Source organism: Mus caroli, unplaced genomic scaffold (genome assembly GCF_978045245.1).
Source record: "Mus caroli unplaced genomic scaffold, Mus_caroli_1 scaffold_2, whole genome shotgun sequence".
Classification (NCBI taxonomy): domain Eukaryota; kingdom Metazoa; phylum Chordata; class Mammalia; order Rodentia; family Muridae; genus Mus; species Mus caroli.
In genome coordinates, this window is record NW_028227257.1 from 177,486,735 (window position 1) to 177,512,737 (window position 26,003).

Consider the following 26,003-nt stretch of genomic DNA (forward strand, 5'->3'; position numbering starts at 1 on the left):
TGGCTGTCCTGGAACTCACTCTGTAGACCAGGCTGGCCTCGAACTCAGAAATCTGCCTGCCTCTGCCTCCCAAGAGCTGGGATTAAAGGCCTGTGCTACCTTTGCCCAGCCTTTTGTTCTTTTCTACCTGTCACTGAAATCACAAGTGTGTATCTGGAGGGTACCGCTAGGGGGCAACAATACTCAGCGGTTTTGGCCGCGTTCGCCCCGAGGGGCGCTCCCTACCTTTCTTTCGTTCATCCTGATTTCCGCCGGAAGTGGCTCCCGCAGTTGTTGTTTTCTCATAATTGGGCTCTGGTTGCTTCGCGGTTCGTCCTCTTCCCCCTCCCCTGGCGGGTGAGGTTACCGCCGAGGAGCTGGAGAGTCAACGTGAAGGCACTTAGACCCTGGGAGCGAGATGGACATCCTGAAATCCGAGATACTGCGGAAGCGGCAGCTGGTGGAGGACAGGAACCTGCTGGTGGTGAGTCCTGGAGCTGTGGTTCGGGCTTGAGGGTGGTGGACTGTGCTTGCGGTGTTGGCGGGAGGGTGATGGTACTGAGAGGGTCTGGGGCGGGCACGGGGCTGACAGATCTGCCACTGTCCCGGGCAAGCTGCTGGCCCAGGGCTTAGCAAGGGGCAGAGTGTGGATGTCAAGCCTAGTCTGGCTCACTTCGGCGGCGCTTGCTGTCCTAACCAGTATCCGCTCAGGCAGAGTGATAAAACAGCATTGTCAATTCCAAATCATGTTGCAGAGAGTTAGTCGGCTAAAGCGATCTGGCGTACGCCATAGAGTGCAGTGTTTGTTCCTCTCTGTGAGCGTGTGTGTAAGAATCTTGTTTATTAGTCAGTGACTTTTGACAAATGCAAACACCTGTGTAACCAATTCTCCACGAGGAGATAAAATAGCAATGTCCACTTTCCAGTCCCTGCGTGGATTACCCACCGAAGCAACTTATTTATACCTCAGTTTTGCCCGCTCTAGAATGTCACATCAATAGGATGTACATTTTCATATGGAGCTTCGTTTGATTAGAATGTTCCGGGTATTACTCACTTTGCTGTGTGTGTGTGTGTGTGTGTGTGTGTGTGTATATATATATATATATTTTAATTTTCTGAAATTGTATTCTGTTGTGTGAGTAGATCTGGTTACCCATTCTCCTAGGGATGAGTGTTTGAGCTGTTTCTCAGAATTGGTTGAGCAGATTCTGAGCCCTCTCTCTTTGGGACTGCAGGGTTACAGAGTACATGCATGCCTAAGTCATTGAAAATGCCACTGAGTCTTTTTTAACATAGCTGTACCGGTAATGTTACACATCTATGAGCGGTGTCAGAGGCCAGCTAGTCTGTTGCCCGAGGTTTATGTTACCTATCTTTTCGGTGGAGAGGTTTCTGTATGGTTCTAAATCTCATCTTCTTGATAATTTAAGTAATTCATATGTGATTTTTTTTAAAGATACTTACATATTTTTTGGTGAAGTGTTAAAACTGCTTGCAAACTTAAATTAGGTTAGTTATTCTCTGGACTTTAAATTACGTTAGTTATTAATTCTCTGGACTCCTTTATGTATCCCATCATCTTCTTTGACAAGTATGTTTTCTGGATATCATTAATAGTGCCTTTTGAGGAATAAAAGCTCTGTGTGTATGTGTGTGTGTGTGTGTTTATATTTATGGATTGGGGGAGAGCATGGCAGGGACCCTTGGGCTTGTCAATGACAAGACAATCAGTATAGATTAGAAACAGCTACATAGGGTTTGCATGGGGTTGGTCAGGAACCAGAGAGATGAACAGAGATGCTAGTTAAAGCTCTAGGAGACAAAGTTTGGGAAAGGTCACAATCCTCCAGATGGAATCTGAGGTATGGTGTGTGTGTGTGTGTGTGTGTGTGTGTGTGTTCATGTCTCCAAGCAGCACAGAGGCAGTGGTGAGGCTTCTATTACTGTTAGGCACTGGAACCCTACACTATTTCAGCTATACCCAGAAATAACTCTCCCAGGTCCAGCATGTTGACCGAAGGCCTCAACTTCTGACTGCCCTCTGCTCTGGATCCCAGTCGTCTTCTCACTCTAGTGTTGATTGCAAGTCTCTTGCTCTCCCAATATAGCATGTCAGATGCTGGTAGACCTGGACCTGCATGGCCCAAGCCAGGATAATATTAGCCAGTTACTCCTTTGTTCTCTGTATAGCCTGTTAGGTGCTGGTGAGCCCAGCCAGGATGGCCTCAGCCAACTATTGGTGCTTGGTCTTCTCCTGTCCTGTACAAGACACTGCTGAATGCCCAGAGCTGCAGGAACTAGGGAACCATGGGATTGCACCTGGTCTCCAAGGCTCTTCCCTGTGGTCTTTAGCCTTCTCCAAGCAGTTTGTGAAAGCATCTAGGTCCCCTTCTTCTTTGATTTCTGAGACTTCCTTCCAGATTTCCCCCGCAGCTGGTCCATGAGTGTGCCTTAGATCTTCTGCGGCATCTCAGACTGTAACTGATACGAGTATTGAAACTGTTGGTGAATCTTGTAGCTGCTGGTGGTAGCTTCTGAAAAAACAGTTCATCATGGTGTCCAGGGTGAACCTGGAGGCTGCCGTGTGAGCTTGTAGATCCTCTGGTCCTGTAGACCTTTCCCCTAGTCACTGCCCAGTAAGCATTGCTCAGTTCAGCCATTTCAGTTCAGCCAAAATCACCACCAGCTTTTGATTTTTTTTGATAGAGCACAGTTTGTTTTTTTTTTCTTCACCCTGCTTCCTCCCTCTCCCTCTCTTTCAGTACTTACTATGTATTCCTGCTGTGTCATCCAGGTTGGCTTGGGACTACAATGGTGTATCTAACGTCAGTGTGTGAAGGTTTTTGTTTGTTTGTTTGTTTTGGTTTTCGAGACAGGGTTTCTCTGTATAGCTCTGTATGTCCTGGAACTTAACTCTGTAGGCCAGGCTGGCTTCGAACTCAGAAATCCTCCTGCCTCTGCCTCCCAAGTGCTGGGATTAAAGGCTTGCGCCACCACTGCCCAGCATGTGAAGTTTTGTTTTGTTTTAAAGATTTTATTATTGTAAGTAAGTACACTGTAGCTGTCTTCAGACACCAGAAGAAGGTGTCAGATCTCATTACCGTAGGTGGTTGTGAGCTGCCATGTGGTTGCTGGGATTTGAACTCAGGACCCTCGAAAGAGCAGTCAGTGCTCTTACCTGCTGAGCCGTCTCGCCAGCCCACATGTGAAGTTTTTAATGATTATCATTTTCTGTGTTTTCTGATTGGGAGATTAAAACAGTGTAACGAGTTGGAAAGTAGTTGGGCAACGTCTTAAAATTAGGTGGCTGTTTGGCCTGCGGGCTGGCTGTTCTTCCTGCCGGAGACGTTTGAGCATATTGTAGTGGCACTGTCTTCTACGGGCTCATGGGCGTTTATGAAATACTGGGCATCTTAAGGATGTTTGGAATGAGATTTTTCATTTGCCTCAAAGGAGGAGCTATAAAGTAAGAGAACCCAGAATTGCTCTGCTAGGATTGCTAAGATTCCAAATGACGCGACCTCACACGTTCCTTTAGAGGGCTCCTATTGATGAGATTTCCAGAACTATCTGCCACAGTTTCTATTTTGATTTGGAGAAAACAACAAAAAGAGATCTCTGTGTGGTTCAAGTAAATCTGTCTGTAGAAATGATCTTTGAACTTAGTTGTTAGGAAACTGAAAAACATTTTGAAAATGCTGTTGGTATATTATTCTCTTTGCTGCTAGAACTCCTACTTCAAGTAAAATACTTGAGTTTATCACATATCCAAACACAGGTCTGCTCTGGAGGAGGGGGCCACCATCCAGGGGGTGGGGGGAACTCAGTGGGATTATCTTCAGGGCTAAAAATATTACATTCTTGAGAAACTGAGAAGTGTTTTTAAAAGGTTTCTAGGGGTGCTTGATAACTGAGGCACAAACTTCTGCCAAGGGCGCATTAGTAATGTACTGTTTGTCTTTGCTAGGAAAATAAAAAGTACTTCAAGCGGAGTGAACTGGCAAAAAAAGAAGAGGAAGCATATTATGAAAGATGTGGCTACAAGGTAAGAAAGTTCCAACTTTCAGGTTAAGTCATATATTTCTGAGTTCAAATTTTTACAGCTGTTGTTAAATAACAAAACTATTGATCTCTGTTCAATTTATCAATGTTATACATTAGCCTGTAAGTGAGAAGCCTTCTGGAGAGGTATGAGTTTTTGGTTTTGATTTGGCTTTTAAAAAAAAAAAACCAGATCTTGAATTCAGAAAAGTGCGTGCATGACTTCTGGCTTGGAATGGTTTGGCTTTCTGTGGACAGCATGAACGGCTTGAGACCAAAGCTTGAATTTTTTTTTTTTTTTAAATTAAGTCCCGGTTCTGATATTCCTTATCTTCATCTCTTCCACCACTCTCTACCCTACCTCTCTCAATAAAAGTGTGTTTTGAAAGAGCTCAAAACACTATTCATGCAGCCTTGACTGTTTTAGCAGCAAGTGGTGTGGTCTCTGCTTCTTCCTGCCTACCTTAAGACGCTGGCTTTATGTTATGCTGTCCGTAATTCCTTCTGGGCCCAGTCCATAGCCTCTGTATGCTTTAGTTTGCTTTCAACATGGACAGCATTTGTGTAGTCCGTTAGTTAGAAGAAGAGTTTAAATCCACGAGCTGTGTAAAAGGCTTCACTTCGTGCTTGAGATGCATGCCTGAGATGACCTTTCACATTGTCGCGCTGACGACACTGGGAGGGGTTGAAGCTTAGGTGGAGAAGCTGTTTCAGTTGTTTTCAAAGCAGACATAGTTTAATACTCAGCTAACAGGTTCCATCAAAACATGCTGGGTGATACATTTGGTAATACTCCTGTGCATGGACTGGAGAAAATTCTGGACATTAATTTGTATGGCTTAGCATTTCTAGAGGAAAGCACGAAGAATGTAACTGCTGTATGTGTGCCTTTGGCTTTTTTTTTTTTACTGTTGGAAAGGCAAGTATTGAAGGAGTATTTTAAAGATAGATGCTGAAAAGTTTATCATTGTATTTTAATAGGTTTCTTTAAAGACACCAGCTTCATTTACTTCTAGTTTAGAAAAGTAAAAGACATTTTATTATATAAATAAGCAGTGACTAGCTGTGTAGACAGCATGTCCTGCTCGCCCAGAATGGTGCCTAGGCTTGACCTGGGGTCAGAATCCTTTCTCCTGCACCTTCTCTGCTGTCTCAGCCTTTGTGAGTGTGGACCGTTGCCCACACCTCTGAGAAGGTAGGAAACTAGAGTAATGTAGTAACCTAGTGTAGTGTGCCCTTTGCGCTCTGCAGATCCTGTTGTTGATGTGACAGTGCTGTCTCTATGGAGATAGTGCCGTAGTCTTGAATCCAGCTGGCAAAATACCGTAGATCTTTGTCCCAGAGCTGTCAGCTGTCTATTTATATATGAATACATATGATGTAAAAGTACGTTAGAACTTAGATTGAATAAATACCTGCATTTTGTTGCTCTTTGACAACCCTCCCTCCTTGGAGTAGTGACAGTATAATATGGTTGCTTTACTCCTTTGTAGGAGCTAGCTCCCATTTTTAAAGCTTGGTGCTGATTTTATCTGTGTAAGTATTCAAAACATTAGGGTTTTTTTTTTTGTCTCTATTTTATTTTACCTTTAACCATAACCTATAGAATCATGAATTGCATAATTTTGATTGTGCAGATTTTCTTAATGAGACAGTAGTTTCTTAAAACAGTTCTTCCTGTTTCTTTGAATCTATTCCTACTTCTGAATTTTACACTTATCTCGTGGGTGGATGGGAGCCACACTTCAGTATATTTCCAGACTACACAGTCAGACTTTTAAATTGCTGGACTCAGTTTTCTCAGTCTGTGACTGACCTGCCCAGATATGAAGGAAGGGCTGAAGGCATTTTCACATGCAGGGTCATGAGTGAGAGTCTTTATTCCCTGGGGCAGTCACCCTTCATTCCTTCTCTTAAAGGTTCTTAGCTTATTTTATAGTCCAGTTGTACCCAGCTCTGAGTGTTCATCTTCATGCCTAGTAGTTTATCCAAGGTTGGAATACTATGTCTGAAGAAGCTAAATGGGAACTGGTTCTTTAGTCTCTGTAAAGGTGAACAACAGTTGGATAACCCTTGAAGACAGTTTTCTCACAGAGGCAAATTGATTGTTCTCAAGAGAGAATGTGGGCCGGGCGGTGGTGGCCTTTGATCCTAGCACCTGGGAGGCAGAGGCAGGAGGATTTCTGAGTTCGAGGCCAGCCTGGTCTACAGAGTGAGTTCCAGGACAGCTAGGGATATACAGAGAAACCCTGTGTCTAAAAACAAAAACAAACAAATAAAAACAAAACAAAAAAAGAGAGAATGTGGGCTGTTTCAGTGTCTGGGGAGAAATTAAGTTCATATTTAGGCACCATTGAGTTTCTTTATTTTGGAAAGCACTGTACATATGTGACTCTTTATAGCAAGAACGTGCTCTGCTGTGTGCATGCTCTCCACGTGTCATGCTCCTGAGTGGGTGCTTGGTCAGCTCTTGGAAGCATGCACAGTTACTCTGCAGCCCTTCCTTCAGCAGGAACACTCGTGTCTGCGATGCTAAGGTGATTAGATGGTGAATAGAAATACATGTTGGTAAGTTTGAATTTCATTTCTTTGGCCTGTTAATAGATACAACCAAAAGAGGATGACCAGAAACCACTAACATCGTCAAATCCAGTGCTGGAACTTGAACTAGCAGAGGAAAAACTTCCTATGACTCTTTCTAGGCAAGAGGTAAGGTTCTGTTTATTTTGTAGTCAGAAAGAAACATTTACACTAGACTTGGGTAAGTTATTTCCGAAGTGAGATGACTTGACTTTTTGTTTTCCATGAACTTGGAAATCTTTTCCTTTGATAGTATTCTTACTGTAAAAAACCACAGTAACAACAAAAAGCAGGAGCCAAATCTTAGAGCAGTGGCTTCTTTTCAAGAGGAGTGGAGTTGGATTCCCAGCATACACATTGGGGGGTGGCTCCCAACTGCCTGTCATTCCATTTTCAGGGGATCCAGTGCCCTCTTCTGGCCTCTTTGGGCACCAGACCTAAATGCAGGGAAAATGCACATATAACGCACTCCCTCCCCACCCCCCACCCCAGACATATTTAACATGACTGTGTGAGTGCATGATGTGTGTGGGCACATGTGTCAGGACACGTGTGGAGGTAAGATGACAGCACTGTGCAGTCAGTTTTCTCCCTCAGCCTTTCCATGGGTTTCAGGCATCAAACCCAGGTCACCAGGCTATGCAGCAAATGCCTTCCATTAATAAGCCTTCCCTTACCACCCAGTAGTCTTTCTTTCCTAACAATGGTATAAGTTTAAACAAACATCTGTATAAACTTACACATTCTAAGTAATTATACTTACATTATTGTCTAAAATGGTTTAAGTACTACTGTTCTGCTGTTTACATCTCTTATTTTTTGTTTTTTTTTTTGTTTTTTGTTTTTTTCAGATTAAAACACAAAGATCTGTATAAGTCCCCTCCCCCTTTTTAGTGCTACATAGTTTTTCCTGTCTGTATAATTTCTCACTGTGTATTTGAACCTTAACTTTTTTCTTTCTTGTTTTTGTTTTTTTGAGATAGAGTTTTGTATAGCCCAGGCTGGACTGAAATTTGCTATGTACCATAGTCTGCCTCATAGTATTTATTTTCCTGCCTCCCCTTCCTAGGTCCTGTTTTTTTGTTTTTTGTTCTTTTTTTCTGCCATGCTTTTAAAGTGTTTCTATTTCACTGTCTTTAGATTGCGTCAGCATTTCCTTGTAAATGATAGTATGAACCCCTTCTGAGATATTATTTCATGCCTAATTATGATTATGTCCCTTGAAAAAGTTCTAGGAGCATGGTTTGTAGGACAGACACTTTGTGTGTATATGTATACATACATATGTACATGCATATATATATACATATGTGTATATATATATATATATATATATATATATATATATATATAAGAATGTATACGTTTAGTTTTTTAATTTTTCTTTATGTGTGTGAGTATTTTGCATGCATGTATGTATGTGTGCTTATGTGTATACCTGGTGCCTGTGGAGGTCAAAAAAGGCATTGGATTCCCTACAGGCAGTTGTGAGGCACCATGTAGGTGCTGTGAATCAAACCAGGGTCCTCTGGAAGAGTAACCAATGCTCTTAACCACTGAGCCATCTCTGCAGCCCTGACTTAGTATGTTTTAAAGACCTGTTTATATGTTATCAAACATGCATGTTATCAAATAGCATTGTAGACATTTATGTGTTATACTGGTTTACAGTCTGATCTGTAGTGTCTACCCACAGTCTGGTCTACTTTAACTATTATTAACAAATTAACCTATTCCTATGATATGAACGTAAATGAACATGGCTTCCATACATTTTGAGTAATGTGTTCTCTTCTGACCTATTTCCAGTCAGTGCTCAGTCCTCACGGAGACATAATTGCACACAGATGACATGACAGACTTTGATGCTTTGTTCCAGTCACTGAAAATGTGTTGGAGAGCTAAGGATGGTGCAGTTGGTAGAGTGCCTGGCTACCACGTGGCATTTATTTATCTATTGACTTACTTATTTAATTTGGAAAAACCTTTATTTTCTTGATTACATAGTTTGTTTCTCGTTTTTCAATGAAAGATGTACTCAAAGTGTAGAAAATCCATAGTACAGACTAATTATGAAACAATCCCCAATGTAGTCAGTAACCCAAGTCGGGACTGAAGTAGTTCCCAGGCTTTAAAAGCCCTGCGTGTGGCCATGTAACCCCAGGTCCCTTTCTTGTCTGAGTCTGGGACATGGGTTTGATTGTGGTGCTGCAGTGCCCACTCCTTCCCCTGGTCATGCTGTCTGTCTGTCCTTCCTTCCTTTCTTCGTGTGTGACCTGCTGTGCAGATTGATCCCCCTGCTGAAACAAGTCTCCAGAGGACTGAAGCGGCTAGTTAGAAACTGTTAGAGTGTTGTCATAACATGGCCTGTCTGCTGAGTGAAATCCTGGGAGAGCAAACACAGTTTGTGCTTTTTTTTAATTTCAAAGTGGTGGTTGGTCACTGACGTATGTATTAGCATAGGCTTAAAGAAAAGTACTGTGTGGTCATGGTTGTATGAGAAGAGGGCCGACAGTGTGGCCCTTGTGTTATGTCTGACAGTGTTTGTGTGTTGGTGTCTATGCTATGGTTGCTTGCTCTAGATTTCCATTACAGATTCATATATCAGACTATTTGCTAGGAATTATTCAGAGAAACAACAGTTTATGAGATATTTGTGTCAAATAGTGTTGGTGTAAAGTACTCCCCCTTTGATTCACAATGTATCTGTTATAAGAGAGAAAGATGTTAAAATTGGCTTGCAGGGTTCCTGTGCTGTCATAGTTACTCAGTGGAGAATGGCCTTGCTACATTGAATCTCTGGGGCCCAGATGGCAGAGGACCAACTCTTCTAAGTTTTTCTCCAACTTCTGCACACACCTCATGGTTCACTGCCCACCCAAAAATCCTTCAAAAAGTATGAAGGATTTTATATTTCATTCAGAAACACCTATTTGGATAATTAAATTATATTTATTAAACTTAGGTTTTCATTTAAGATAAACATGCACGTTATTTTGAGATGTTTATGTAGGTTTTTTCCTCTTTGAAGTCTCCCAGGTGTTTCTCTTCCTAGGTCATCAGAAGACTGAGAGAAAGAGGAGAGCCAATTAGACTGTTTGGGGAAACCGACTATGATGCTTTCCAGCGTTTAAGGAAGATAGAGATTCTTACACCAGAAGTTAACAAGGTAAGACCAAGCCTGAAGACAGGATAGCCCCACGGAAGCTGGGCAGCATGGGGTTTGACTGTTAGCATCATAGTAAGTCTTCCGCTTTTAAGGGAAGGCTGTGTCTTACGCATAATTCATCTGTTTTGTTAAATAGCATGTGAGCGCATTAGCAGCACAGTCTAAGGGTAAAAGATATTGTTGTCACCCAGTTCTGTGTCACTTCTGTCCCCAGGCAGCTCCCTTTCTGACTGAAGACACTGTGAATTAAGTTCTACTTGGTTTTGGTGTTAGCATTTTTACATTTCACGTGGATAGATAGACACAGCTCCATCTACTCAGCGTGGCATTTCTGAACGTGCCATCCGTGCACTCTCCGTTTCCTGTTACTGCTCAGTTACTGTGCTTCCATGAACACGCCACAGTTTGTTTCTGGGGTGGGACCACTGCTGTCAGGAACACTCGTAAGCAGTATCTCAGGGAGGAGGTCCCCCACTCTACTTTCTGAGGAAACGAGCACAGGCAGCATTGCCCATGAAAGGAGTAAATGTGTGCTTTCTAAGCGGGGCATGTCTAAAGACCCACCTGTGGGGCTGTTAGTCTGAGAATTAAACTGTTCTCTTTCTTGTATGTGTAGAACCTCATGACTTTATTCATGTCCCTGATGTGAAGATGAGTGGACATCTTTTCATACTTACCTTCCTGTGTCCGATGTTTGTACTGTTTCATTGCTGTGACAAGGGACCTCACAAAACAAGGAAGGTTAATGGTTTAGTTTGGTGACACTTTGAAGGGATACTGTCCCCAGAGCAGGGAAGGCAAGGGGTTGTCGGTCACATTGCACACACAGGAACAGAGGGATCTGTGCTGGTGTTTGGCTCTTTTTCTCTTCATTCTGTCAGGGACCACAGGCCATGGGATGGGACCCCTACACTTAGTGCAGGTATCCAGACTGAGTTGTCCCAGTCTCAGGAATCCTAGCTACCCGGGAGATCTGTCTCCGTAAGTCCCACAGGTGAGAGCAACCATCACAGGCTTATGAGAGCCCTGTGTTCATCTTTTAACTGGTCTGTCCTTTATTAATGAGTTGGAAGTTCACATATGCGCTGCAGATGAGCCCAGGTGAGGAGCACAGGTAGGTTTTGTGACTTGCTTGGTCCTCGGTGGTATATTACTTCTTTTCTTAATGGAGTCCCAGTTAACGAATCCTTTCTTAATTTTTATTTATTTATTTTAATTTAATCTTCTCAATAGTTGTTGGTTTTGTGTTCTGCTTGAGAATTCTTTGCTTATGCCAAGGGCTTGAAGAGATGTTTGCGTTTTCTTCTAGCAGTAACGGTTGTATTTTGCGTAGGAGGCTCTGGTTATGCGTTGGTGCCCAGCATCTGGTCTGCTCTGCGGCAGTTGAAGAGCGTGCTTTGGGTGTGGATGTTTGTTCTGTAGGTGCCAGGGCACTGTTTGTTCAGCTCCTCTGTGGCTTCCTTAGCTTTTTATCAATTCACTCTGTTAAATGCTGAAAGATGGGTATGATTTTCTTTGGCTTTTAACATTCCATCCCAAAACTTGGTGCTGTGAAGCAGTTTAGTAATATTAAGTACTCTTGGTTATTTGTGACTTTAATGACACCAGAAAAACTCAGTTCTATCATTTGATTGGTCTAAGCTCGGCAGACCTTTGCATAAAGTCTTTGTGTGACTGCAGTCCAAGGGAAATGGTTGCCTGTGTGAGGAGCCTTCTCCCAACCCCCGGCCTGATCCTGTCTTTACGCACAGGCTTACTGTCTCGGTTGGAGTGGTGGGAATAGCTGGGGGCTGGCTAGGGGTCTTGCTCCATGTGTTCTGTTTGCTAGTTAGTGCTTCCTCTCTGCTTTCCTTCTTTCCGGACCTCTTTCTGCATTGAATCTCAGCAGTGCCCGTCCAGCCCTGTGGTACCGAGCTCCTGGGATATTTGTGCTCTTCTTTGTCTTTAATGATGTGCTTGCAGTGTCTTTCTCTAAAAAGCCTCTGAAAATATTGTCTTTATTCTTCTAGACACAATGCAAAAATTACCTTTTTTTTTTTAACCTAACCACAGTCCCCATCAGAAAGAATGCGTTGCTTCCTTCTCTGTGCTCCTCCCATAATTAACCTCTGCAGATGCACATAGTGTGTTTCACTAATGGCAGAGTTTGGGGTGTGTTTATCCTATTCTGGGGCCAGGGCTGTTTTGTCTTTGTATTTGTGGCCTAGACCTCACATCTAAAGGTTCTGAGGAAAGAGCATAGGTCTAAAGGATCTGGGGTCTATTCCTGGATGCTAATCATTAGCTGTGTGACCAGTGGCAAGTCTTGTAATCTACTCCAGTCCTCACTTGTGAAGTAGAGGTGGTGGGACCTTCTGCTCACTGGGCTGTCTTGAGAATTAAATGTAGTAACCATTGGGAACCTGGTCTGTACATTACATAGAGCAAGCCAGCAATGTTTGCTAAATTAAAAGTGTTTGAGTTGAATATTCCAACTCAAGTGTGTGTGTTGATGCTAGGATAGATGGATGGTAGGATGCGGTGAGCATTGAGGGTGCACACTGCCTTTATTAGCTCAGAAAGGAACTATGTTAGAGTTTGAGAACTGCCCTAGCATATAGTAAATGTAAAATAGACCGACAATGACTTCTTGTAACAACTCTACGCAGTGGGTAGAACAAATCCTATTTTACAGACTAGGCAGCCAAGGCATAAAGGTAAGTTGCTCAAGAACTCCCATACGGCACAGGTCTGAACCACGTCTACCTTTGCTCTCAAGCCCTGCCACATAACATCTCCTACTCTGCTCCTTAGCTCCTTGGATTTTTAGGTTTGTAACAGCATCCCCAGCCCTGCTTCCTAGCTCTTCTGCTCAGCATCCCCAGCCCTGCTTCCTAGCTCTTCTGCTCAGCATCCCCAGCCCTGTTCTTTGTCTCATAGCTCGTGCTAAGGGAGCCTGTTCTCTTCTCCTAATTTAAATATTCAAGCCTAGAGATACATTGAATGTATCTTTGGTAGAAACAAAGTTTAGAGCCTGGCTTAAAGAGACACCGGGTGGTGGTTGGTTTTTTCTTGTTGTTGTTGTTGTTGTTTTTCATTGACATAGGGAGTTCAGAGCAATTGAAATGAGGTAAAACATGTTTGTGACCTGGAAAAATGGATTGGGGACCTCGAATGAAACTTGGTCACATTCACTAAGTTTTATTATTAGAAAAACAATATGGTTTTGATGAGATTTTTAGATTTCTAACATGTCTGGTTTTTTTTTTTCTTAGCAGTAGACTGGACAGTGTGCATATATTCTTTCCACTATTTTTATAAGAATTATTTTCCACCTTTAATCCCAGCACTTGGGAGGCAGAGGCAGGCAGATTTCTGAGTTTGAGGCCATGCTGGTCTACAGAGTGAGTTAGTTTCAGGACAGTTAGGACTGCACAGAGAAACCAAAACAAAAGCAAGTTTTTAAAGCACAATGGTTTGCTTCCTTCCCTAGTTTTGACAAGCCCTTAACATGGCGTGTACTTCTGGGTGTGGATTTGGGAAGGGAAGGTTGAGATAAGGTCATGTAGCCCAGGCTGGCCTCGAAACGAACCATCTGGTCTTCTTGCTTCTATCTCCAAGTGCTGTGACTACAGGTTTGTTCTATCATGACCAATTTCCCAGTCCTGGGTGGCTTTGTGCACGCTAGACGAGCCCTTGCTGACTGAGCTACATCTCAGCCTGCAATGTACGACGTGATGAGCATAAACGAGCACAGATCTCTCTCTCCCCTCTCTCTCTCTCTCTCTCTCTCTCCCCTCTCTCTCTCCTCTCTCTCTCTCTCTCTCTCCTCTCTCTCTCTCTCTCTCTCACTCACACACACACACACACACACACACACAGACACACACGGTGACACTTCCTAACTGGTGCGCTTCTTGTTCTCACCCTAGGGCTTAAGGAATGATCTGAAAGCAGCTTTGGACAAGATTGACCAGCAGTACTTGAATGAAATTGTGGGTGGTCAGGAACCTGGAGAGGAGGACACACAGAATGACCTGAAAGTTCACGAGGAAAACACCACCATTGAAGAATTAGAGGTAGTCTACCCGCCCTGAACCTGCTCCCCTGCATCCCTTCCTCCTGAGGAGCAAGTCACTGAGTTGAGCCGTGTTCCTGCACAGCGCATGCCATCCTTGGCATGCAGGCACTGGCTTTTCTCGTTCACTCACATTTCCTACCTTCAGAAGTGATCACTGTAGTATTTGCATCCCTTTATTTGCTGGCGGCGCTGCAGTTTTTATGTTCATGTAAAGTAATATTGTGTGTTGTGGGAATCTTTATTTTATTCCTTTTCCCCATTTCACACTGTGTTTAAGATCCACACTTGCTTTTCTTGCTTTGGATTGGTTATATATTACGGCATGCTTGTATTTTAGATTTCTTATAACAGTGGGCACTTTGCTTGCTCTCAGCTCCTCCTTAGCCATGGACATGAACTGGAACAGAATTGTGGGGCTTATACACACATATTCAATTTGTCTGAGTACTACCAAACTGCTCTGTCTGTGGCATGGTTGTCTCAGGGCTGTCCCACTAGCAGCACATGAGGGGCGTGTCCTTGCATTTCTGCTAGCACTTGCCACGGTATAGCCTCCTGATTCTGGCACCGTGATGCATGTGAATGATATGTGTAATCTTCATGAAAAACAGTATCATGTAAGTATCTAGCATGTAACAAGTGCAGGTCAGAGTTCTTTGTTTGCTTTCTGTTTAACACAACACAAGCTGTTACTTGTGCTTGCTTTAGTCTCTGGTCTCTGAAAATGTAGGGCTCTCTAGAGTGAGGTCGCAGTGAAGGACACCATTTTACTGCATCCTCTTCCAGCTCCTCTTTGGGATGCTCTGTAACTTTTACTAAATAATTTGAGTGAGCTATCGATTGTCACTCAGGCTTGTTCCCTCCCTCTGTCCTGTTAACCCTCCCTCTAGTCCTCCTCTCTTTCTTCCCTATTTTTTTGAACTCTCTTAAGATATTTGCATGCAATATAATTTACCAAAATCAAGTATACAGTTGAGTGGCTCATGATATATATCCACAGGGTGTTGTCACCAGCATAATCTGATTTTAGGCCATTTTATCCATCTAGGAGAATTTTATCCATCAATGTTTTCATTGATGTTTTATGTTAAATTTGCAAAATTGGGGCCTGAGGTGGCTCAACTGTGATAGACACCGTGCACTGCTCTTTCCGGCTTGATTCGCAGCACCCATGCTGAACGGCTCACATTGCAGCTCCGGACTCTAAGCTCCCATACTCTCTCACACACACACACACGTCCAAACACAGATATGTAGCAAAAGGCAGTAACAGTCTGTAAACTATTTTGAGTTATTACTGTGTGTATGTGTGCTGTGTGCGTGGTTTGTGGCAGGGACATCTGCCACTGCATGTGTGTGGAGTGCAGAGTGCGACTGTGCAGGCCTGATCCTCTCTCCACCTTTACCTGGGTTCTGGGGATTGAGCTCAGGCTGTCCAGTCTGCCTCTCTCTGCAGGCAGCACTTTACCCTTGAGCCACTTTGCTGACTCTTACCTCTCCATGCATAAGAGGTAGCGCATCTCTACATAGAAATGTGCAGTTTTTTCTGACTTGTCTATGCATTATTAAAGCCTTTTTAACCGATTGCTGGTCACATACACTTGTACACCTTCTTTTTAAATTGCTATGTGTTAGTGAACAGGCATGTTTTCTTTTTCCTCTTGAGGCACTGGGGGAGTCCTTAGGGAAAGGTGACGATCATAAGGACATGGACATCATCACCAAGTTCCTGAAGGTGAGTGCTGTAGGGAAGGGCCGGAGACCATTGCGGATGTGTAGGAAGCTCTCCTACACGGGGAATATCCTGGGGAGGGTACTTCCCCAGCATTTGTACTTGCCATGTGAGTGCCTGCTGCTAAGTGCTAGGCCGCTGGAGCCTCTCACCCTGTGTGCTGGATTATGGATGGAAGTGTGTGTCTGCTTTCTGGGTGGGCTTTGCCCAAAAGCCAGGGACAGTGATTACAGCATAGAGTGACCACAGCATTTGGAGTTTCCTGTTCGACTCAGATACTCTAGAGAGCTGTGCCAGGGAGGTGGTGGGCAGAGAGAGGGAGCTAGGGAAGGGCCTCTCACAGAGTGAGCAGAGCTAGCCATGGATCGAGCAAGGCGCCTTCCTGAGTACTGGGCTTCCTTCTTGACTAATTCTGTATTTGCTGTCAGCAGTTCTCTTTACTTATCTAGGGAGAACATGGTCAGATCCTAAATTCATTTAAATATTTGTCTGCAGACAAATTCATTTAAATATTTGTTACACCCAAGGGGCTCTGGGTTCCTTTGCCAGGCTGAGAACTCGGCACGGATCACAGTTCTCAGAGTTTTACTTACTTATCTATCTATCTATCTATCTATCTATCTATCTATCTATCATCTATTTCTTTCTATCTATCTATCATCTATCTATCCATCTATCTATCATCTATCTATCTATCATCTATCTATCTATATCATCTATCTATCTATCATCTAGCTATCTATCATCTATTTCTTTCTATCTATCTATCATCTATCCATCTATCATCTATCTATCTATCTATCATCTATCTATCAATCATCTATCTATCTATCATCTATTTATCTATTTCTTTCTTTCTATCTATCTATCATCTATCTATCTCTCTATCTATCATCTATCTATCTATCTATTTCTTTTCCTTCACCATTAGTTGGGTGTTGGTTGGATTTTAAAATTGATTACTCTGTTCTGTGTAAGTCCAAATAGTATATAACATACTTCAAACACTGATCAAATATCAAAGTGCATATATATGAAAAACCCAGATTATTTGAATTGTGCGTAATAGGTACAAATAAAAATATAGTGAGTTTATTTCAATCCAGTCATTGAGGAATTTGATAGCTCTTTTTTTCGGAAGTGGTCCATCTTCATCATGTACATAAATTGGGTGTCTTGACTTTGAAGCACATGATGAAACAAACAAGTTGTTTGTTAATTAAATCTTAGTAGATGACAGCTTACTCAAGCAGTGATAAGGCTGATTCTATGCCGACTGTCCGTGTTGGGAGCGTCTCCACACACACCACTGGGGGGCACTGCAGCCTTAATGTTTTTTCCCAACAGTTTCTTCTTGGTGTTTGGGCTAAAGAACTGAATGCCAGAGAGGACTACGTGAAACGCAGTGTGCAGGGCAAACTGAACAGCGCTACCCAGAAGCAGACGGAGTCCTACCTCAGACCGCTTTTCAGAAAGCTCCGGAAAAGGGTGAGGCTTCTGGAAGATTCTTTCTAAACTCATACTTTTGTTTGTTTAAATCAGAATATTTAGAATAAGTAGTTTTCACTACATATGGTAGCTTCTAAAACTAGTTGTTTTTGTCTCTCTTCAGAATCTTCCTGCTGATATTAAAGAATCAATAACAGATATTATTAAGTTCATGTTGCAGAGAGAGTACGTGAAGGTAAATTATACTATGTGTTATAGTTGCTGTGACATTATGGAATGGGGAGAATTTTACAGAGTACATTTAAGAATGAGTGTGAAGCATGAAGCAGGTGGGAGGAGAAAGCCTTTTTGTTCTCTTGACATTGAGTAACAAACTTGAGACCTCATCTTTGTTTCTTAGTCATTTTAAAAGCTGGTTAAGGGTTCTTCAGAGCATGTGCGATGCATAGGCATGCTCGTCTATGGATGGGCTTGAATATCAGAGTGTATAAATAGTCCATCACGGCATGGAACAGATCCTCCCCTACAAGCAAGCTTCTTCAGACCACTGCAAAGCTTAGTTAATTGGTAACATAGCTGAGCTGTTGTCCTGGCTGATTCCGAGGACCTTACGTATGCATTGTGGTTGTTTCTGTGTTTGGAAGTTGCTCATGGAAGGCTGCTGGGACTCACCCCCCTTACAGTACTGTGGAGGTAGCAGACTGCTTGCTGGGAGGGTGGTTGCTATTCACTCCAATGCCTTAGCTCTCAGGAGAGCTGTTGGAATGCACTCTAGGATCCAGGACTATTGGGGCGAGCTTAGATGCGGGCATTGGAGGGAAGGCAGTTGTAGAAGGGAGAGAAGCCTTCTGGATACTGAAGATATGACACTGAGGTGCCCACAAAGCCTGGAGTGAAGGTCTTTGAGTCCCAGAGGCAGTGCTAGAGCACTAGAGAGGGGAAGAGGGAACTGCTAGCATTCTCAGATGATACAGTGACTTGATGAGAGCATTGGGTCATGGAGGGATTTATTATTAAAGCCAGTTGTTCCAGTAGAGGTAGCTTTTCATTCTTAGTTTCTGCTAGTTGCATGAGTCTTTTGTTTTGCTTGTTTTAGTTCTCTGAGCATGCGTGTTTTGATCATTATTCCCCTCCCCTTCATGGTGTTTAGTAAGGATGACTGCATGGCAGTGTATGGCAATCCATGGCACAGTTGGTCATGGCAGACAGCACTAATCACTGCCTGCTCTAGCCGATGCCTTTGTCATTATCTTTCTCACAATGTATATCAAAGTCAGGTGGAAGCTTACTTTATATAAGTGACGTTGAGAACTAGTACATTTTAATGTGTTGGGAAATTCTCTTTGGGTTTTAGAGATGTGGGAAATTGGAAATTGTATCAGTTGAAAACCTGTGTGGAAGTTAACATATGAGAGCCAGTGACCAAAACCACACAGAATTCCCTTTAAAATTAAACCCTTAAGATGTGCTGCAGAGGGCTGGGGAGATGGCTCAATGGTTAAGAGCGCCGACTGCTCTTCCAAAGGTCTGGAGTTCAAATCCCAGCAACCACATGGTGGCTCACAACCATCCATAACGAAATCTGATGCCCTCTTCTGGAGTGTCTGAAGATAGCTACAGTGTACTTACATATAATAAATAAATAAATCTTTAAAAAAAAAAAGAACAATGTAAAAACTAACTATATATATATAAAAAAAAGATATGCTGCGGAGCAAGGTGACAGGTATCCCTAGGGTGGATGTGCCCTCCCAGTTAACCGAGGGCTTGTGTGCAGCCTGCTTGCTGTCCTTGGGGAGCTTTAGAAGTTCCTGTGTTTTGTTCTGTTTTCCCTCCTTTCTCTCAGCTAGCCAGACTTGACTGTAAACCAAGCCCTTTGTGTTCACTGACTTCTGTCTTGATTTTCATAGCTTTTATTTTAGGCTCTGGACAAGTAGGAGTCTTGGGGGTCAAGGTGGAAAGTTCCCGTGCTCACATGCTTCAGCTGTGTGACCCGTGAGCCCGTGTCCAGGCTTGGGGACCCTATGTGGTTGTCCCAGCAGATAAAGCATCGCCCGCCCCCCCCCCCCCCGTCCCCCCACTGCTTCCAGAGCCCCACGGTGCTGTGTGGACAGTGAATATGATGGCAGGCTGGGTGGTGAAAGGCTAGCTAGCTGCTGTCCGCCTTCCAGCTCCATGTGTTGGAGACTGAATCTAAAACAGTATCTGTTAGCACGTGAAATGAACTGCCTGCTGTTTCAGTCTGAAATGCATTGGTTTCCATGCACAAAGGCTAGAACGGGGTGTTTCTTCCTCATTGGTATTGACTTCTGCTAGTATTGACTCGTGTTTTCATGGGCATTTGTGTTTCTGGGCAGGCTGTAAGTCACCCCAAACTTTAATTTTTGATTAGAGCAATGGAACATAATATCTTTGCCAAGAGGTAGATAAAATGTTGGTCAGGAAGGAGGGCTATGCAGGACTGGAAGTACACATTTGAGCCAATATATTTTTCCTTTTAGATTTCTTTAACTTTTGTTTCAGGCGAATGATGCTTACCTTCAGATGGCCATTGGCAATGCCCCCTGGCCTATCGGTGTCACCATGGTTGGTATCCATGCCAGAACTGGCAGGGAGAAGATCTTTTCCAAGCATGTTGCGCATGTTTTAAATGATGAAACCCAACGGAAATACATTCAGGTAAGCAGGACAAGATTTGCTCTAACAGTCTTTTTCTTTTTAAAATAATGGGATGTGTATGTGTGTATTTGTGCATGTGCGTGCGTGTTCGTGTTTGTGTGTGTGCATGCACGTGCCTGGGCATGCATATAGGCATCAGAGGACAACTTTGTGGAGTTAGTTCTCACCTACATTTGTGTGTGTTCTGAGAATTCGACTCAGGTCATCAGGCTTGTACAGCAGTTGCTGTTACTAAACCAACGTTCTTTAATTCTCCAAACGTAGAACTCTAAAATGTAAGAAGGCTTATGCTCCCTTCTCTGCAGGGAGTGCATTCAACAGCCTCCAGTGGACACCAGAAATACTAGATAGTACTGAACCCTGTACAGTCTACCCCAGAGCCCAGATACTTACTCAACTATGGTAAAATTTGGTTTATTAATTAGGCTGAGTAGACATGGTGGCATGTACCTGTATTCTAGTACTTCATTGGTGGAGTCAGGAGAACCTTGTTCTGAGCCAGCTTGGAATAAAGAGGGAGATCATGTCTCAGATAATCATAATACACAGGGGTAGGAGGGACAGAGGAGGGGGTTGTTAATAACTGGTTATAAAAAAGGGCAGTTGTAACGATATTCTGTAATGAAAATTGTGTGAGTATGGCCTCCCGGGAAACATGGTGCTCTCACCTCTGTGCTACCAGGAGGTACAGTTTCTGCAGAAGGAGATGAAGTGAGGCTGGTGCTGGAGGTGGTGCTATGGTGCTGGAGGCTCCTGCTGAGCTTCTAGTGATCCTGTGGAAGCATCGTCAAGCTGTGAGAACAGTTGACTGAGGTAACTGGAAGTGTGGAGAATGAAACCCCAGAGAAGTGACTTGCCAGTGAGTGGGGCGCAGTGAGGAGGTTACAGGGGAGTTCCCTTTTAGCTTCACAGAGCAAAGGACACCACGACTTCCATACCTGATGGAAGGGAGGGGAAATCATGAGGCTTTTAATTTGCTTAGGACTAAAACAAAACTCTTGGAATTTTTTTTTGTTTGTTTGTTTTGAAACAGGGTCTTCTTATATATATAGTCCAGGTATGAATCATATCCAACTTGCTTCAAACAAAGAAATTACAGATTGGGCACATAAGAGAAATACAGGGCTTCATTAGGACAGCCAGTTTAGAGTGTTTTATGATAATATGACTTGGAATGTGGATTTAGTGTATGGTAACCTAAGAAGGTATGGAAAGTGGAGTCTTGGCTTCAGTGTTTATAGTTATTTTTAAGTAGCATATGAAAATGTTTTTTTAATTATGCAACTAAGTCTGAAGTATTTGTACTTGTTTTTTTTTTTTAAATTATATATGCCTCATACAAACTTGTTTGTATTGAAACCTTGATGTGAATAAAAAAAAGAACCAACTATGATCTATTTGGCAAACTGTTACAGATCCCAAATTGTATGGAACGGCTTGTCAGGTGGCGGCTCTTAAAACTGAAGATGAGTTCTGGAAATGTACTTAAAATCTTCTTAACTGCGTAAAATTGCATTCATATGCTAAGCTAGAGAATGGTTGTCACCACTCATGAATTATCTTTGTTTGTCTCTTAGTTCCAATTGCTGACTGGTCATTTGTATGACATACTTTGTGCCTTATTCACATTTATTAGCATTAAAAACATCTCAGCCTGACTCCCTAGTGTTGATTGTGCAGTTTGTACAGTTCACATATACTTGGGTAAATTCGAAGACTTTCCGTTTTTAATTTTCAGGATTCTATTAATGTTTTTATTGTGAGTGAGGGGTGGCATGTGTGCTGTGCAATGGTGCATATGTACAGGCCAGAGCCCTGGTTCTTCTCTACCTTTGCAGGTTCCAGGGATCGAACTCACGTCATTAGGCTTAGCTGCAAGCCTTTATCAGCAGAACATCTCACTGGCCCGATTTTCATTTCTTAAAACCACAGATGACTGTAGTAAAGGCTAACGCTTTGAATTAGAAAAGGTTTTTTCCTTTGATAATTGATTCTAATTTCCAAGGGTTAAATTTGTTAATCATGCTCATTTATACTATGGGTAAATGATACTGTTTAAACGTTCATACAGTTAGATAATTTTAAAGACAACATTTCTTGTAGACACTGTGTGGTTTCTCCTTCCTCCTGGACTAGTTTTTATATACATATGTAATTTATTTAAGAGGATTTCTAGTTTATTTATATATTAAAAGTGGGGGGAAGCTGGAGAGGTGGCTCAGTGGTTAAAAGTTCTGACCACTCTTCCAGAAGTCCTGAGTTCAATTCCCAGCAACCAAATGGTGGCTCACAACCATCTGTAATGGGATCCAGTGCCTTCTTTGGGCATGCAGATGTACATGCAAATAGAGCACTCATACATTTAAAAAATAGTAATAAAATAAAACTACTATAGTTTTCTATTTTAAAAAATATTCTTTCAAAAAAAAAGTGTGTGTGCATGAATGCCGCGTGGGTGTGTGTTTGTGTGTGGGAGGTGCGTGTACCTGGATGTGCACTTGGAGGCCAGAAGCTAGCCTCAGAGTTGTTTCTCAGGATGGCTACCTTTAGAAAAGGGAATATTTCTATGTTGTGTGTATGAATGTTTTGCCTGCATATGTTTAAGTGTACCATATGTGTGCCTTGTGCCCAGGGAGGCCAGAAAGAGTGTTTGAGCCCCTGGAACTGAAGTTAGAATTGTGAGCCACCCCAGGTCCTGGGAACCTGACCTGTGTCTTCTGTAAGAGCAGTGAGTGGTCTTAATCGTTGAGGCATCTCCCTGGTCGGTCTCGCCAGCCTCCACCTGTGTTGGTTTATTGAGACAAGGTCCCTACCGTGGTACTCGATTAGCCCGATTAGCTGGCCAGCAGCAAGTCTCCTGTGAGTCCTCCTGTGCTGGCCTCCCCAGGCCTGGCCTTACAGATGCACACCACTGTGCCTGACTACTGACTTCTAGGGTCTAAACTCTCTTGCTTGGGCAGCAAGCACTTCGGAATAAGCTATCATCTTTTCCTTGTTTATCTCTACTTTTCAGCCAGGTTTGATGGCTGTGGTTTCGTCACTTGGAGGCTGAGGAGGATTGGAAGTTTTGAGATGAGTCACAACGGTATCTCGAGTTAAGGCTAGCCTGGGCTAAATAGTCAAGGTCAGATGGTTAGGGCGAGTTGGATGGCATCCTATAGATGGTTAGGGAGAGGACATGATGTTTTGGCTTCAGCCTGTTGAATGAGGAAGCCTTGAGTACTAAATAAGGGATTGAAGTCTCTCCTTGAGCAGATGCTAGGGACATGTTAGTGACTTTCTAGTGTTTTTCTCATTGACTTGGATGATGTGTTAGCCTGGATAACAAAATCTGAAAGGGATTATTCGGCTCAGTTTCAAAGGCTTTAAACAGTGGTTCTAGACCCTCCTAATGCTATGACCCTTAATACAGTTTCTCATGCTGTGGTAATCTCAGCCATAAAACTGTTTTTGTGACTTCTTCACAACTGTTATTTTGCTACTGTCGTAAGTCATAATGTAAATATATTTGGATATAGAGGTTTGCCAAAGGGGCCACAACCCTCACGTTGGGAACCACTGTTTTAGAAAGTGTATACCATGATGATCACATTGGGCCCCTTGGGTTCATTTATGAAGAACAAGTCCAAATTTGAACTCTCCATTTAGCTCAGTCTTGTTGCTGTTTGTAGTCTTTACGAGTACTGGCATGTTTTGTGTGTATGATCTGTCTGTGTCTGTTCCTGTGTGCCATGCTTCTCTGTAATAAAGGCTTGGACAGCACAGGAAACATGGCTGGGGGGGCGGGGGGGGGGCGAGGATTCTTTACAGTTATCTTAGCAGCATTTGCTAGGGAGGAAGCCGCTTCACTGACCCAGCTGACTCTTGAGTGACACGCAGCACCACAGACAGACCACATCCTCACACTGTTGGCAGTGGAGATTTGTCAGCACGGGATTACTGCAGCATAAGCGTACACACATACCATCATGGTCAGGGGCATGGAGTGTGTAACTTAACATGGAAGCTATGCATGTGCCTTCAACTGTAAACACTTACAGCATGGGAAATCTAGGGCACAGTAAGGTTGGCTCTGTATCTCACAAAGGCAGGCACACACAGTTTAAGAGCGCATAGGAAGATTGCAGGCTGAGTCCAAAGCCTTGACTGGTCTCAAGGCATAGTGTTAATTTTCTGTGATGTCTGCCACAAGTTTAGTCTCTGAGGTCAAGACGGGACAAATTAGGGAGTGGTATAGTCGCATGCAAAAGAAGTAGACATTCCAGAAGTTCTTGACATCGGCGCAGAGGACAGTTTCTGATAGTAAGGAAGACAATAAAACCTTGGACCCAGCAGCCCACTCTGTCAAGTCTACAGTCTGAGCAGCAGTGAGACAGTGGCCTGGGACTGCAGTTCACAGGAGCGAGTGTGGTACAGCTGCTGATGACCTAGTGCTGCGGTGACAACACAGTTTACTGTTGTCCTGGCACCTGTTAATAGTGCTCAGTAAATACTTTGTGGTTGGATGGGCGCCTCTGTGGTTCATAGTCTTGTTCTTGTCTAGTCGTTAGGGATGGAGACTGTTGATGGGAATCTTTATGACAGACTCCTAGATAAGGTAGTGCAGAATGGTAGAAGGAGGGTGTTTTGTCCTCTGCAGGGAAGGGCCAAATAAGTTATGTAAAGTTTGAATTTTAGTATTAGGAAAATCTTTTTTTAAACTTCTTATTTGAAAGTCACAAGAAGTTGCAGAAAAACAGTATGAAACAGATTTTTAAAAATTATTTATTTTATTTATATGAGTACACTATATCTTCAGATGCACCATAAGAGGGCATCAGATCTCATGGTTGTGAGCCACCATGTGGTTGCTGGGAATTGAACTCAGGTCCTCTGGAAGAGCAGTCAGTGCTCTTAACCGCTGAGCCATCTTTCTAGCCCGAAACAGATTTTTATAGTAGGCAGAATTGCCCCACAGTTGGGAGGAGGGTGGCAGTGTTTGCAAGCATTGAGTTAACAGTTGCATGTTCATCTGTCTGAAGTCTTCTCTGCCATTTCTCCTAGAGGCCATTGCTCTGCCTGTTGCAGGCCTTCAACAACAAAGGAGCTGAGTGTTCCGACCTTGGCCTCCTGCCTGTCCTCTGGTTCTGCATTTTCTTGCATGTAAAACAAAAGAGCTGTGCGTTTTCCTTCTCATTCTGCTATAAGGAAGTGGGCCTTGAGTGTACAATGGGGGCGGCCTAGGTGCTCAGTCTCCTTGGTAGCTAGCGGTCATTTTGGTCAGCCTTGCCTTGTAGAAATGGACGTCCAGTGTTCCTTGGTACTCAATCTCTTAAGAATCCAAAATCTTTTTCTTTTTAAAAAAACACTCTTATTTTGAAAATGTTGCCACAGGGTTTTTTTGTTTTGTTTTGTTTTTCTTTTAAAATTAGCATTGTATGAAATTAAGCACAGAGTCACTGTGTTGTTTATCCTGAAATCCATGCTGCAGCTCAGGCAGAAGACTGCCAGGCATTGCATTAGTTTGTAAAAGGCCTGATTTCCATTGTATGTAACGACCTTTTTGGTCTCTTGGTGAGGTTGATTTGAAATATGTTCTGAGAGGGCCGTTTTCAACATGATACCTGAAGTTCAAACCTTTTTATTTTATTTTTTAAGACGGTAAACATTGGACTGAAGAGATGGCACAGGGGTTAAGAGCACTGACTGCTTTTCCTGAGTTCAATTCCCAGCAACCACATGGTGGCTCACAGCCATGTGTAATGGGATCCGATGCCCTCTGGTGTGTTTTAAGACAGCGACAGTGTACTCACACACATAAACAAATCTCAAAACCCAAAACAAACAACAGTAAGCATCTTAGACCTGCACCTCCTGTGAGCTCACCAGCAGCAGCTGTGTTCCAGAGACACTGCTAAGAATAAAGTGATATTGTGGATCAGTTTGCAACCTCTGGCAGATGTGTAACTCAGACCTCTTCTACATGAAGATATTTGCTAAGGAGGTTTGGAAATTATGTAATAATTACTTCTTTTAAAATAACACATCAAGAAATGCTTTAGTGTTAGAAGTGTATGGCTTTAGTTGTATATAGCTCAGGGATTCTGGGTAATACGTGCCACATTAAAAGCTAAGATCTGGGTGGTGCTGGGTAGAGCGTATTCCTTCACACTGTCTTGTTTCTATGTTCTCTCCCATCAGTCAGTGTTACTCTTCTTTTGTAAACACTTATTCAATATATTTTATGTCTCTGAATTCCAGCTCTGAACTGTCATGTGGGTGCTGGGAACCGAACTTGGGAGCTCTGCAAGCGAGGCAGCACTCTTACATCC

At 43.0% G+C, this 26,003-nt stretch overlaps 1 protein-coding gene across 4 annotated transcripts in view; it reads left to right on the forward strand.

Annotated features, from left to right (window-relative positions):
* The first annotated feature begins 252 nt into the window (after positions 1-252).
* Positions 253-26,003, forward strand: part of Prpf18 (pre-mRNA processing factor 18) — a 32,095-nt gene continuing 6,344 nt past the window's right edge. The window contains exons 1-12 of one of the 4 annotated variants that reach the window (XR_003835946.2): positions 253-463; positions 3,950-4,027; positions 4,144-4,170; positions 6,628-6,732; positions 9,659-9,772; positions 13,684-13,830; positions 15,499-15,567; positions 16,912-17,052; positions 17,177-17,248; positions 19,537-19,692; positions 20,375-20,505; positions 21,108-21,362. Coding sequence is in view for 3 of the 4 variants with exons in the window: in XM_029473967.2 (XP_029329827.1) it covers positions 398-463; positions 3,950-4,027; positions 4,144-4,170; positions 6,628-6,732; positions 9,659-9,772; positions 13,684-13,830; positions 15,499-15,567; positions 16,912-17,052; positions 17,177-17,248; positions 19,537-19,692; positions 20,375-20,407 (1,008 nt within the window). In the remaining variant the exon portion in view is untranslated. Of the gene's footprint in view, positions 464-3,949; positions 4,028-4,143; positions 4,171-6,627; positions 6,733-9,658; positions 9,773-13,683; positions 13,831-15,498; positions 15,568-16,911; positions 17,053-17,176; positions 17,249-19,536; positions 19,693-20,374; positions 21,425-26,003 lie in introns of those variants that run through there. The other 3 variants (XM_029473967.2, XM_029473966.2, XM_021156491.3) reach the window with 3 other exon arrangements.